The sequence below is a fragment of the Aquarana catesbeiana genome, linkage group LG02, assembly GCF_042186555.1.
Source record: "Aquarana catesbeiana isolate 2022-GZ linkage group LG02, ASM4218655v1, whole genome shotgun sequence".
Classification (NCBI taxonomy): Eukaryota; Metazoa; Chordata; class Amphibia; order Anura; family Ranidae; genus Aquarana; species Aquarana catesbeiana.
Window position 1 is genome coordinate 590440687 of NC_133325.1, and position 15860 is coordinate 590456546.

At 41.9% G+C, this 15860-nt stretch overlaps 1 protein-coding gene across 1 annotated transcript in view; it reads right to left on the reverse strand.

Annotated features, from left to right (window-relative positions):
* Positions 1-15860, reverse strand: part of F5 (coagulation factor V) — a 164785-nt gene that overhangs the window by 124944 nt on the left and 23981 nt on the right. Inside the window, exons 2-3 of the mRNA XM_073616258.1 lie at positions 14127-14209; positions 5577-5699 (exon numbers count right to left, since the gene is read on the reverse strand). Coding sequence (XP_073472359.1) covers positions 5577-5699; positions 14127-14209 — 206 coding nt within the window. The remainder of the gene's footprint in view (positions 1-5576; positions 5700-14126; positions 14210-15860) is intronic.

Genomic DNA, 15860 nt, shown 5'->3' on the forward strand with positions numbered 1-15860 from the left:
GTTGCACTGCGGGTAGTGGGTTGTCTCCAAGCTGGTGTGTCATGGCTGGAGGTCTATTATGGTAAAAAGTCCCGCAGTGTATAAGTGGAACAGTTTGGAATTCTGGGTGCCGTCAAAGACCAATCAGGCTGAGGACTGTTAGTTTGTTTTTCAGATGTTAATGTGAAAATAATGTTAATTTAAAGAAGTTATTTTGTTAATAAAAGGCTGTTATGGCCATTTGTGCTCCATTTTATGTGTGGCCTCATTAATTTAGGTAATGTTAAAGGGTAGGGTGAGTATTAATGGTCAGGCAGACATCAAAGAAGTTTGGGGACATCTGATCTACACTGGTCATGAAGTCTTATGCCGTGTACACATGGGCGGAACTTTTCAGTATCAAAAGTTTGACGTTTTTTCCGACGGACTTTCGACGGAGTTACGACGGACTTTCGACTGACTTTCTAACGAGCGGACTTGCCTACACATGATTAGACCAAAGTCCGACGGATTCGTATGTAATGACGTACACCGGACTAAAATAAGGAAGTTCATAGCCAGTAGCCAATAGCTGCCCTAGCGTCGGTTTTCATCCGTCGGACTAGCATACAGATGAGCGGATTTCTCAATAGGAACTGGGTCCGGGGGAGTTCCGGGGGAAAGATTTGAAACATGTTCCAAATCTAAAGTCCGTCTGATTTTCGACAGAAAAAGTCCGCTGAAGGTCCAATGAAGCCCACACACGGTCGGATTGTCCGACAGATTCGTTCCGTCGGACTAGTCCGGTCGAAAAGTCCGCCCGTGTGTACACGGCATTAGTGTCATCTATTATTTGTAACAAAAAATACATCGTAAGAATATATCGCCATTTCAGCTACCAATCTGAACTCAGCTGAACAATTTTCCTGAGTGTACTGTTATTCCTAACACTAATGCCGCGTACACACGAGCGGACTTTACGGCAGACTTTGCTCGGCGGACTTTTCGACAGACTTTATGACGGACTTTGCGAATGAACGGACTTGCCTACACACGATCCACCAAAGTCCGTCGAATTCGTACGTGATGACGTACGACCGGACTAAAACAAGAAAGTTTATAGCCAGTAGCCAATAGCTGCCCTAGCGTGGCTTTTTGTCCGTCGAACTAGCATACAGACGAGCGGAATTTTCGACCGGACTCGAGTTCGACGGATAGATTTAAAACATGTTTCAAATCTAAGTCCGTCCAACTTTTGAGCAAACAAAGTCCGCTGGAGCCCACACACGATCAAATTGTCCGACGAAATCTCGTCCGCCGGGCAAAGTCTGCCATAAAGTCCGACTGTGTGTACGCGGCATAAGCCTGCGGACAGGTCCATTTTATGGCTGACAGATAATTTTTTAATTTTTTTTTTTTTTTATCTATGTGACTTTCCTAAAATATTACCAGTATAGTACAATATGTCCTTGTAGAGCTATGCCACAATGGCAACTTTGTAGATTTGGAGCAGCTACCGTACATATCTCTTTACTTTTTTTGTAGCCAACTACAGATTTGCTCATAAGATATATTCCCAGTGTGCCATAGTCATCAACAGCTGCTTTGGATGGCACAGCTGCTTTGGATGGCACAATTCGCTACTGAAGCAAGTTCTGTCAGTTGCATTAAGCCCACTTTCACATCGGCCGTTTTGGCATGCGATTTGACATGTCAAACCTCCGTCCAAATCAGTGCGCGCGCCGCACAGATTCCCAAAAGTAGTTCCTGTACTACTTTTGGCGACTTCGGGGGCCATTTGAATAGACATCTGTGCATAAACCTGCACAGATGTCTGTCAAATCGCCCCAAGAAGTTGGACTGCATTGCCGGTTTGAAATCATGCCAGTACAGCTGAACTGGCAAGATTTCAAATCCACCCTCAATGTGAACCTGGGCTAAATGTTACAAAAAAGTCAATTGTTCAGTGATAAAGGTGCAAATGTCTTTGGATTTCTGTAACATAGACCTTCCATTGATTGCAATTATTTTTTTACTAGCAACAAAAGCTAATGTAGCAAGAACCCAGGCCTCCTTTAGTCTAATGAGAACCTCCAGAGCCAGAGACAGCTGACATCCTTCTGTATAAAGTGGGTTGCAAGGCATAGTGGGTGTGATGTAAAGTAGATTCATGGGTGCCAGACACTTCTTGAATGCAAAGAGATTTATTTTCTCTTGAACAGAACTGTGAGAGAGAGGGTTTAGGGCCAGAACACCCTTAGTTGCAATGTCAATTGGCAGACTCAGAGATTTCTACAGGTAGACAGCCATGCAGGAAAAGGCATCCAGCAAGACACCACATCTGCATGTGCAGGAGCACTGTCTCCTATGGCCACGGTCTTATAACAGTTTCTAACACAAATTATAACAAACTCCTTTACTTTTATACAATCACTTCCTGTAGATTCTCAGCCCACTGAGCTCCCAGTCTCTCTCACTAGATTTGCTGATTCACTGTCACTGAGCCCTGTGAGCTCTTCTAATCTTCTTACTTTAGTATCTTCCTCAAGCGTCACCCCCGCTTCCCTGCTTGGTCCCTGGCTTGGCACTCCAGATACTCCTCAAGCATCACCCCACTGACTGGGTCCCTGGCTTGGCACCTGCTGAAGTTTCCCAATTCTTCACCGTCTCTGGACGGTGAGAATACTGCTCCGGTACTTGCTTCAGCTACTCACTGTGGTCCCTGGTAACAAGGCGGATGATCGCTTAGTGGCGACAGCTTTCCCTCTTCCTCCGACCATGACAGGTTCTCCTGTCGGTAGAACCATTGCTTCTGGTTGGACTGCAAGCCGCAATCCCAACCCTATGCTGCTCTCTTGCTTCTGGATAGCCCCTTTAGACAGCCTAGCAGCCAGATGTGCCCGGGATAGGCCCAAACTCTGGCCTAGCAGCACAACACACGTCCAACCAGACAGCCCTCCAGGTGGCACAGAACACCTATCACCTTACTCAACTTAAATATATAGGTTCTCCCAGCAGGCCAAGGGGCCAAGAAAACCCCCGCCCATTGGCTGAGACACTCCATATACTCCTAATCTGTTCTTGTATCGCCCTTATCTTATCCAATGTCACCAGGTACCCACCCACCCAGCGACAGAAGAAGTGCAGCAATTCCAGACTTAGGGTGAAATCAATTGATCCCTAACAATTGGCCAAGGCAACTATACCTGGCAGGTAAATTTAGGAGCAACTCTGCCTAGACATCAGTGTGCTACACTAAAAAAAATATTCTTTAGCTGTTACAAATGCCTGTTACAAAATTATCAGTGTGATAAGGCCCTTGATCTATAAAATGAATTGCCTTTATGATGGAGTGTATGCTAGAGGTCTTGTTTAAAGTAGATATGAACTCTAACTGGATGCCATTTAGCTTAATAGAGAACTGTGCATCATATACAATTGATATTTTTTTCTATTAGAAGATACTGCTATAGCCTCTCTGCAGTTACTTTCTGTCTACTTGCATATGACAGCTGTGTATCATAATTTAGGGTGGGCTTCCAAATGGTGAAATAAGCAGAACACGGCTTCTTAATGAGCATTGGTATCCATCTGAGATATCCGCTGGTAACAGATGTGACAGGGTGATAACTCAGGTTAGCGACTGGGAGAAAAGGGCAGAATGTGGTCATTAGTGATGAGCTCATGTATGTTCTGACTAAAACCTGAACACACATGCGCAAGCCCACCAGAAAGCTTTAACCTGTACGAGCCAATCATCTGCGGTCTGAGCCCATACAGGTGACAGCTTTCTTGAGGGCTCGCACACATGGATTTGGATCTTAGCTGGAAAACGTTTGAGATTCTCACTAGTTACCATTCTATATTACCCTGAATAGGGGCGTTCACAGCATGATCACCAGGTATTTTTTTGAAAGCTGAAGATTTAAAGAATATAGAGCATAGCTTTTGAAATAACATATATGAGACTCAGCTTTGTACAGCAATACACCCATGGCCTGAAGCCCTGCAGGGGTCCCTGCATCTTACCAATCCTAAAATGTGATGGATGCATTAGTCTTGTTTTTTCGTCTTTTTTTTTATATTTTCAACTGTTGACCCAGCCAGTAATGCCGCGTACACACGAGCGCACTTTACGGCAGACTTTGCTCGGCGGACTTTTCTACGTACTTTTCGACGGACTTCCTGAATGAACGGACTTGCCTACACACAATCCACCAAAGTCCGTCGAATTCGTACGTGATGACGTACGACCGGACTAAAACAAGGAAGTTCATAGCCAGTAGCCAATAGCTGCCCTAGCGTGGCTTTTTGTCCGTCGAACTAGCATACAGACGAGCGGACTTTTCGACCGGACTCGAGTTCGACGGATTGATTTAAAACATGTTTCAAATCTAAGTCCGTCCAACTTTTGAGCAAACAAAGACCGCAGGAGCCCACACACGATCGAATTGTCGGACGAAATCCCGTCCGCAAAGTCTGCCGTAAAGTCCGACCGTGTGTACGCGGCATAAGTCTGTTATCTTTCAACTTTCTTTAAATGACCGAGCTGTCCAACAAATGTGGCAGTTAGAGAGTTGATACAAGTCATTTAACATTAATAGGGGTGCTTACAATGGTCAGCTTTTATTTATTGATGCTGCTGTGCCTTCTAAAAACGCAGGGAAAAGAGACCTGCTCCACTTTTTAAATCGTAGCCCACACAGAAACCACAATTGCAGTTCAAAACCCAGTACAGGAGCAGCTGCTGTGATTTCCAGTGTGTGCAGGTGCCATTAGGATTAATAGCACCCGCACACATCTGCGTTTTTCTGTGCGGGTGGGTGCGGCTGTAGGAACAAGTGCAGACCCGCACTGTGCTTTTTAAAGTGTAAAGTCTTAGATGAGTGGTTTTTATTGCAGACATATTGAGCTGAGTTCACACTGGCATTAAGAGCTGGCATTTGAGAGGCGTTTCAGAGGCGTTTAAAACGCCCCTCAAATGCCTATGCACAAGATATAATAGACAGCACATTGTGCTATTCCCACTAAGCGTTAGCGTTGCATCGCGCCTTTCAACGCCTCCCATTCAAGTCTATGGTAACGCTCCGCAAATGCTCTGGCAGGCGTTTTCAGCGCAGTTTTGGTGCGGTTGCGGTGCGTTAAAATTTGTTTCTTTTTGTCACTTTCCATCGTGGAGCAGTTTTAACAGTCATCAAACACTATGAAACCACGCATGGGGTGTTTAGGGAGGGTTTTTAACGCTTGTAAAACGCTCCATTCTAAAGCTCATTGACGACTAATACTAAGGTCATACAAACGCTATAGGAGCGTTTGCCGAGAGTCAGAAATTTAGTCAAGTGTGAACAAGCCCATAGTGTGTCACTGAGACCCCTGCCTGTGAGATTTGAGCCAATTGGCAGCCTACAACAGGTTCATGAAATATGTTGAAATAACTAGACAATGTAATCACCTACTATACAGTGTATGTTAGAATTCAATACAAGCAAAAACCTTGAATCAGAGGCAAACTATTACAAAAATAATAGTTCACAATAACAAAACATTTTTAGTACTGCATTATGAATCACGTTAGAATTATGTATCACAGTAAAAAAAAAAAAAAAAAAAACACTTACCTTCAAAAAGTTTCCCATATGAAATTCCTTGCGGGTGAATAGTAAGAGGTTTTGTAGCTGTATTCTTAAAGTGAACTTTTAATGTATCTCCAACCTCAGCACGTAGAGTTGGTCCTAAGATACCTAGGGGGAACACACAGAAAATAAATGATTGTTTCCATTACTGCAAACCCTGGCAAAAAGTATGGAATCACCCCTCTTGGATAATGTTCATTCAATTGTTTCATTGTGTAGAAAAAAAACGAATCACAGACATTCCGCAAAACTATTTTCATTTAACATTCCAACCTTCTGGCTTTAAGAAACAGTTAAAAAAAAAGAAAAAAAAGAAAGAAAACTGTAGTCAGTTGTTTTTGCAGATTAAGCAGAGGAAAAAAAATATGGAATCCCTCAATTCTGCGGAAAATATTATGGAATCACTATGCACTTTGCAGTTCTAAAACAAACATCTGCATCAGCTTACATCCTGAAAAATGATATTATCACCACCAAACATCCTTTCAATCGATGGAATAGGAAAAGTGTCCCAAACCTCAATATAAACTTGTGCATTTATTGAAGATTTAATGACTCTCATCTCTCCTGTACCTTTACCTGACATGCAACCCATATCATCAATGATTGTGGAAATTTGCATGTTTTCTTCAGGCGGTCGTCTTCATACATTTCATTGTAAAGGCACCAAACAAAAGTTCCAGCATCATCACCTTGCCCAATGCAGATTGGTGATTTATCACTGAATATCATTTTCATCCAGTCATACGCAGTCCATGATTTCTTATCCTTAGTACACTGTAACCTTGTTTTCTTTCTGTTTAGGTGTTAATAAAGGTTTTTGTTAGTACAAATCCAATGGGAAGTTTGTGAAAGTGAAGCGTACCGGTAGACCAAGGAAGACATCAAAGCGTCAAGTTAGAAAACTTAAAGCAATATGCCTTGAAAACAGAAAATGCACAACAAAACAAATGAGGAACAAATGGTCAGAAAATGGAGTCAATGTCTGTGACCAAACTGTAAGACATCGCCTAAAGGAAATGGGATTTAGATACAGAAAAGCCAAATGAAAACCATCGAACCTAAACAGAAAAAAACAAGCGCCGGTCAAGCGCTCACGTGACCGGCCGCTGACATCAGTCCGGACAGGAGGAGGAGAGAAGGAAAGAGCCGGCCAGTCACGTGAGCGTCGAGCGGTGCTCTGAAATCCGGTATATACTGCATTTTTTTAATAAATCACAGAGACAGGAGCACACAGCAATAACAAACACATAGGATTATATAAGATTTTAAATGTTATTTCAGCAGCAGGAGGAGAGGGGTCAGGCACTTGACACAGAGCAGACATGCAGGGAAGAGAGGGGGAGAGAGGACAGAGGAGAGACAGGATAGCTGCGGGTGACAGAGGCATGTAAACTGACCACGGTGTCAGGACTCAGCAGCCATGATATACCGTGGTCAGTTTATAGAGGGGAGGGCAGAACCAGGCAGGATCAACCAGATAATTCAGGTGATACAGGGGGCCAAATCACACAGCACAAGCACTGTGCAGTATAACATGCTTTAAAAGAACAGGATTTTTTTTTGATTTTTTTGTTAGGGTAACAAATGCTTTAAATTAAAATTAGTTTCAAGGTATGTCTGTAAATTTTTTTTTTTTTTTTTTACACAATTAAACAATTGAATGGACGTTTTCTAAGAGTGGTGATTCCATACTTTTTGCTAGGGGTTGTAAATATTTTGGATACTGACTTAACTAGAATTAGCTGAACCTCCCTAACAGGCATTTGTTGGAATACAACTCTCTCACAAGTTTTAGTTATGCTAGCTAAGGCAAATGCCGACCAAAGCTGATATTTCCGCAATGTGGAAAACCAAACCCGGGATATTATAATCTACAGAGGTTGTAATATCCATCCAATGTTGGGATTTGCTCTCCCAGCACTCCAATAGGATAATCTTTTAATAAAAATTCACAGCGGAGACTTCTCACTTTTATGTTGACAAATTTGGGACTGCACAGCCTACATTAGATGCTTTTCTTCTTTTATTTGAAAATATTATGTAGTAAAAGAAAATGGCTTCCGTGTAATACTTGACATGATCAGATCAGCTTATTTAGTTTAGGCATTTGTTTATTAAACAATGTATATAGCATTCATCACAATATACAATAAATAGGTACATATACAGTATGAGGCTTGTATAAAAGAGGGATAACATTGGGGAGTTCTTATTCCTAAAAGAGCTACTGTGGGTTAAACTGACTTCAGCCCAAACACATGGAAAATGGTCACATACTAGCAGGCCACCAGTCCAAATAGCTGTGGCTGTACAATTCCCTGCCCTGCAGCCGCGAATAACAAAGGGGCTGGGAAGCTGGTGACATTAATGATCTAATATGGCCATATTCCTATATTAGGTCAACAATGTCACAAGCACCCCCATCCCTTTATTACACACAGCTGCAGGATGGAGAATTCCATGGCTGAAGCTGATTGGTCCCAGTGGCTTGCTATCATGGGACAGTTTCCCACAAGTAAGGAACCTTAGCTTTTACTTGTTTAGGACTAATGCGGTTCAGTAAACCATTACAACCAATCAGAACTCACCCTGCTGAAACTGAACTAGTACAAAACTGATTCTGATTGGTTGCTATGGCTTACTGCACTTTAAACCCAACTGAACCTTTACTTTAAGTCTCTGGTCCCCAAACTTTTTGGCACCAGGGACCTGCTGCGTGGAAGAAAGTTTTTTACCAAAGTTTAAACAATTTTTCATAGGCAATGACTGGTGTTAGCGCTTCAATCATCATGGCACCATGCTTGATATGGTGTCAGGGTGATTGAAGCGCAGTATTTATATTATTACATTGTAGTAATAAATTAAATAGTTCAATTCACCATAATGCAGAATCAGTGGGTGCTCTGAGTGTGTCACTTGCCACACAGCCTGCCACCAGATCCGGAATGTCACTTGCCACGCTGCCTGCCACCAGATCCGGAATGTCACTTGCCATGTCACCTACCACGCTGCCTGCTACAAGATGTGGATTGTCACTTGCCACGTTGCCTGTCACCAGATGTGGAATGTCACTTGTCATGCCACCTGCCATGTTGCCTGTCACCAGATGCAGCATGTCTTTTGCCACGCCACTTGCCACGTTGCCTGTCACCAGATGCAGAATGTCACTTGCCACACCACCTGCCACCAGATGCGGAATGTCACTTGCCATGTCACCAGCCATGCTGCCTACTACAAGATGTGGATTGCCACTTGCCATGTTACCTGTCACCAGATGCGGAATGTCACTTGCCACACCACCTGCCACGTTACCTGTCACCAGATGCGGAATGTCACTTGCCAAGCCACCTGCCACGTTGCCTGTCACCAGATGCGGAATGTCACTTGCCACGCCATGTTGCCTGTCACCAGATGCGGAATGTCACTTGCCACGCCACCTGCCACCAGATGCAGAATGTCACTTGCCATGTCACCTGTCACGCTGCCTGCTACAAGATGTGGATTGTCACTTGCCACGTTACCTGTCACCAGATGCGGAATGTCACTTGCCATGCCACCTGCCATGTTGCCTGTCACCAGATGCAGAATGTCACTTACCACGCCACCTGCCACGTTGCCTGTCACCAGATACAGAATGTCACTTGCCACGCCACCTGACACGTTGCCTGTCACCAGATGCGGAATGTCACTTGCCATGCCACCTGCCACGTTGCCTGTCACCAGATGTGGAATGTCACTTGCCACGCCACCTGCCACGTTGCCTATCACCAGATGCGGAATGTCACTTGCCACGTCACCTGACACACTGCCTGCCACAAAATGTGGATTGTCACTTGCCACGTTGCCCGTCACCAGATGTGGAATGTCACTTGCCATACCACCTGCCACGTTACCTGTCACCAGATGTGGAATGTCACTTGCCACACCACCTGCCACATTGATTGTCACCAGGTGTGGAATGTCACTTGCCACGCCATGTTGCCTGTCACCAGATGCAGAATGTCACTTGCCACGTCACCTGCCACCAGATGCAGGATGTCACTTGCCATGTCACCTGCCACGCTGCCTGCTACAAGATGTGGATTGTCACTTGCCACGTTACCTGTCACCAGATGCGGAATGTCACTTGCCACGCTACCTGCCATGTTGCCTGTCACCAGATGTGGAATGTCACTTACCACGCCACCTGCCACGTTGCCTGTCACCAGATACAGAATGTCACTTACCACGCTACCTGACACCTTGCCTGTCACCAGATGCGGAATGTCACTTGCCATGCCACATGCTACGTTGCCTGTCACCAGATGTGGAATGTCACTTGCCACGCCACCTGCCACGTTGCCTGTCACCAGATGCAGAATGTCACTTGCCACATCACCTGACACACTGCCTGCCACAAGATGTGGATTGTCACTTGCCACGTTGCCTGTCATCAGATGTGGAATGTCACTTGCCACACCACTTGCCACGTTGCCTGTCACAAGATGCAGAATGTCACTTGCCACTGCATTGGTGGCAGCACTGGTCCATTTAGCACAGAGGCAGGCCTCTGTGCAGTGGTGGCTTCCGAATGATGGCCGGAGAGCGGTGATGCGGGGCAGGCAGTGAGAGATGATGTCATCTCTCTGCTCCCCACCACACCTCGACACTGAGGCTGACAGGACACCGGCTGTGAGGGTGGAAGAGCGGTGATGCAGGGGGCAGAGAGAGATGATGTCATCTCTGTTTGCCCGCTTGCTTCTTCCATCCACCCATCTCTCTTATGCCAGCCACCCAGCTCTTTCATGCCACCCGCCCACCCAGGTGTCTCATGCCGGCTGCCCATGCGGCCTGGAGGTTGACGGCCCCTGATTTAAATCATATTCCAGGTTCATCAAAACAAAATAATGTTCAAAGTCTTACGGTTAATTTTATTTCTTCACAGGCTAAGCAGAAAAGCCTGTGTCCTGCCAGCATGTTGTCGAGAGGGACCCCGGTGGAATATATCGAAAAAAGTGACTAGGTGTGCTTTTCTAAATCACCAATTTCCTAAAATTCACAAATTCATAAACAATGTACTCCAAAAATGTATTTACATGTGAAAAATGAAATAAAATAAAGTGAGGCTCCTTTCCCAGTTGACGCCTATTACAGGGCAATGCGTTGAGTGGAGCCACATCTGTGACGTCATCACGCACGAGCCTGCTGGCTTTTGATCATTTAGTTGTGAGTGCAATATATGCTTTTTAATAAAACTGGATTTTAATATACTACATTGTGAAATGCTTTCCTTCTCCTATATATGCTTGAGAACCATCGAGGACAGAGTGTAATACATGCTTGATCGAACATCGGGTGAAACCCATGGATGGTAATAAGGCTGAGCCTAAACGTGGATGATACCTTTTATTGTCCCTATAACCACAGGGACATGTGGGGATAAAGGCGATTAAGATCTCTATAATTTGAGATCTGAAGTCTCTGGTAGGAGGCGTGAGTTGATGTAGGGACGGCCTTTCTATGAGCACCCTGTCACTTTTTGTTTGCTGACTTTGCACACTGAATCACTGGGATATCTATTATCTATTTCGACTGTCATTAGCAGATTCCATGTATATGAATCACCACGTTGGACTTTAATATGGATAACTGATTGACACTTTATTTTATTTCATTTTTCACATGTAAATTTATTTTTTGAGTAGATTGTTTATGTATTTGTGAATATTAGGAAATTGGTGATTATATAGAGAAGTGCACCTAGTCACTTTTAGATAACTTTTTGAGCCTTATATTCAGATCCAGTGGGTAGCGGCTCTTATATTCTGATTATTTAAAATAGTTGAATTGTTTTTGTTTTCAAGTAGTAATTATTGCAACATCTGTTGGAGGTTGGATAAGCGCAGGTTTTTTTTAAAAAGGGCTCTATGTGGAAGCAATGGTCTCTCTGCAGAGTTCCAACATACCTTCTTCTGTGTCAGAGCTAGAGCTCTCCAATCAGCAGAAAGCATATTCCAGCAGGTCTGACGCAGCAGGGAGCATGGCGTGTGAGCAATCGCCCTTCTTTACAACATGCTGGCAGGGGCAGACTTTTCTACTCAAGATGTGGCTGCTTTCTGTTTAAGTCATTTTTATGACATTTTAATTTTTAAGTGAAAAAAAGGGAGGAACAAGATGTGTCTGCTTTCTAAAGAAAATGGACACTAAGACTTTGCACACATTTTGTTTTGATGAAACTGGAATGTATTCATAATTTTTACCTGGATTTTTAATTGGGCTTTAATGATTAGCACTCTAGAATACAAACTCATCTCTGAATAAGGTTGTGTGTCTAATACAGGACTTTCAAGGTCTTTCGGCTCTAGAAGAAAATATTTCTGCCCTTTTTTTCACAATCGTTTTATTTTGTGAAGCAGCGCTACAATACTACATACAATGTAGTTTTGACCAGAATGGAATTTTCCACCTACTAATGCTTAATAAAGGATTGCTGGAACTTCCTTCTTTAATAAAACAACGTTCCAATGTAATTACCTCTGACCGCGCTATATATTAGAGCGTGTAATTAAAAGTCTCATGCCTATCAGCCTTTGAGTATGGCCATCACCAGAAGCAAATACTTTAGCAGCAGGGATTCTTGGATAAGAAAGATTTTAGGATTTGAGCTGCAGGAAATGCAATTATAAGGAAAGATTATGTGTTGACCTAAAAGAGTGCAAAACAATATATGCCAAAGCAACAATAAACTAAAGCTAGCTATTTTTGCTGTTTCATAACATTTCTATGATATAATTTATAGTTTACTGAAACAATGAAAATATCAGAGTTTAAAGTGACAAAATAGTATATAGTAAAACAAAGTGAAGATATGCAAAACATTCATAGTACAATATTCTAAAATGAATAAAAGCAATGTAAACATGATTTATAGATTCTGGAAACATTTCACCTCCACACCAGAGAAGCCAGTCAATTTTCTTTAGGGGTCATTCACATCTGTGTTGGGGCTGTGTTGGGGCTGTGTTGCTCAATGCGGTCCCAATGCAAAGACAAAGCAAAATGCCTTGTTTGTATAGGGCTGGTTACTGTTTGCTGAATGCTGGGTGTGCACACATTGATGTGTTTGCTAAATGTCCACCTAAACTTTGCCAAAGCTGAAGAGGTTTAAGAGAAAAAAAACTTCTGTGGTTCAGCCAAACACTGAAAAACCATAATTTTTTTTCTCATTAATGTTTATTAAATTTTAACAAATAGAACGTTACAGAAAAATGATGCATAGTCTAAGATTAATTATAATACGCTGGATATATGTGCATTGTATAGTTGTTAAAACAACAAACATTGGTGTTAATGGTAAATATCCCTTAGGCTCCATGCACACTAGCATTTTTTTAAACTCCTAGAAGCTGTTATTATCATTTTTTTTCTGCTCCTGTAAATAGTGCTATCCTATGTGTCCATGCATGCTACTTTAGGCTATTAACGTTTATTGAGTTTCGGCATCTAGGAGCAGAAAAATATAGTTTTTGTAGAGGTTTTCCCGGCAGAAAAAAAACACTAAACGCTACTAAAATGTTACTAACACTTTTTTTCAAGCAGTTTTTTTTTCTTTATGTACTGTAAAAACGCTTCTAAGCGATTCTAAAAGCTTTTAAAAGCCACTAAAAGCTGGCACAAAAACAGCATTTTTATCCACTGCTTTTTTCTAGCATTTTTTGTGCTTATAAATAATGCTAGTGTGCATTGAGCCTTATAGTTTACCGATCTGACAAAGGATGATGTATACTTATTGTATTAGGTTAAAAATGTAAGCAAAACAAATAAGATAACACAAAAGGAAAGGAGAACATAGAAAATACAGTAAAAGTCTGCACATGATATATCAATTTAGCTAGTGTGGATGTATAATTGTACATCATGTGGAAAATAAATGATCTCATTTTATTTGTATTATACCAATAAGAACCATGGTTTCCAGAGTTCAATAACTGTGTCAGGAGGTAATCTGTTATATGATTTGTTGAAACTGTGTTATTGATTTATTGCCAAGTCTGAATTTATTGTTAAAACACCAATAAAGTGCAGCAGCCATTTCTTGCCACATTTGTCTGATGGTCTTTTATTAAATGGCTGTATTTGGGGAAATGCTGTGGTTTGGGTGGGTATGCCCTGCAATCCCAAAAAATGTATGTAGCAATAACAGGCCAGGAAATGATCAATATTAAGATTAAGAATAGCTAATGGAGGGTTGGGTGGTGTTAAAACTCCTGTAATTTCAGAAATTATTGAAAAAATGTTCACCAAAAACATTAAATGCTTTTGCAGGACCATAATATATGCATTAGTGCGCTTATATGTCCGCAGCATCTCCAAAATAGAGGACTTTGGTCTGTAGAAAATGTTGCAAGCCTGTATGGAGTCAAGTACCATCTCAATTACAGTTTTTGTATTCGTTCGCAAAGGTTGACGCGGCAAGTAGCTGCAAAGGCTGACTGAAAGGCGGACAAGTCACTGTTTGACATTCATTTTAATTTTTGTTTTAAAGGAACTTACCTGACAGTTTTGAGCTACGTTTTAATGCAACAAAGCCTTTTTCATATTCCTTGTAAACTATCTTCTTAAACACATTATCGGAACTGCATAACAAAGACAAGATTTGGACATATGTTATTGGCTATCACAAGGAAAACATGCAATTTAAAGACTAACTCCACCTTTTGCACCTGTATTAAGGGTGTAACATGCAACATGGTGCAAATGTGATTGGTTGATATGGCCAACAAGAACATTTTAATGCATCGGCCCCATAGCTAACTGACAGAAAAAAACAACACATTCATCGAATTCAATCATATTAAAATATCTTGCATCATTGGAATCCCTAAGTCTTTTATGGCCTAGCTCTAGAGGAAGGCAAATACACAGGTAAAGAAAGCAAAAAGTGTTGTTAATGTTATACCTATTAGTGGCTAAATTAAACAAATATTAGGGTCCATTCACACTGATGTGCTTAAAAACACGGTATGCATTTTTTAAAAGCACATACTGTTTTTTAACGCAGTTTTAATGTGTTGCGTTAAAATTTAACAACACATATATGTTTTAGATTCGTTTTGCATGCATTTTCATCCCTAGCACCTGAGGACAAATTGACACATGATTAAAAAAAAAACATTTTCCATTGACTATAATGGAAGGTGTGTTTTTTAAACAGGACACTAAAGATGCAGCAAGCAGGATTTTATAAAAACGGAGCACAGAGATTGTGAACAGAGAATTTAAAGAGGACTATTTTTCATGCACTTTTGTTGAGCTGGAAAGGTGCCTTTTAGTAAGCACCAGTGTGAACAAGGCCAAAACCTTCATTTTTTTAAGCACTTTCAGCAGCTGATTTAAAGTGATTGTAAAGTCTTGTTTTTTTTCCCTATAAAAATAGTAAACATGTTATACTCACATGCTCTTTTGCAGTGGGTTTGCAACAAGCAGCCTGGATCCTCCTCTTCCCAGGTCCCTCTTTTGTGATCCTGGTCCCTTCCTCCTGTTCAATGTCCCCATAGCAAGTAACTTGCTATGGGGGCACTCGAGCCAAGTCACAGCTCCCTCTGTCCATTCAGACATGGAGCCCTGACCCGGCCACTCCCCCTCTCTCTCCTGTTTGGCTAGCTGACTTTGATTGACATCAGAGGCAGTGGCAGACAAGATATGTGCACACATCAGCTGACTAAATGACATACTGTAACATATATAACAATTGGAAAAGTTGACCCTAGTATGCAGTGCTCACAAATCTTCAGTGCTGAAAATTTTCTAATACTAGAAAAAAATGGATATAAAAAGCTTGCCTTGTTATATGGGAAATCCACACAGCATTTCAGTGAATATAAGACGTAATGAAAAATTAAAATTTTAAAAACAATGTCCAGAGACATAATCAATTCAAACATAGAAAAAAAACCTTCAACAGACCCTCTCCCCTTCGGATTTGCAAAAAAAAGGCTTTACCTCTACCCACAAAATATCACTTGTCACGAAAACCCAAGAAAAAGGGTATAAACTGGTATCTAGATGGTATAGATATCCCTCTGTCTTACGACACTTCAATCACAATATATCAGATACATGTTGGTGATCTCATACCACTAAAGGTGGTAACATGCTTCATATTTGGTGGGAATGCTCACCTGTGCGCATGTTTTGGATACAAATTTTTGATCTATACAGTAAACTAACCGACATCTTTATTCAACCATCATCCAGGGTGGCCCTCCTGTCCATGATTCCTGGATC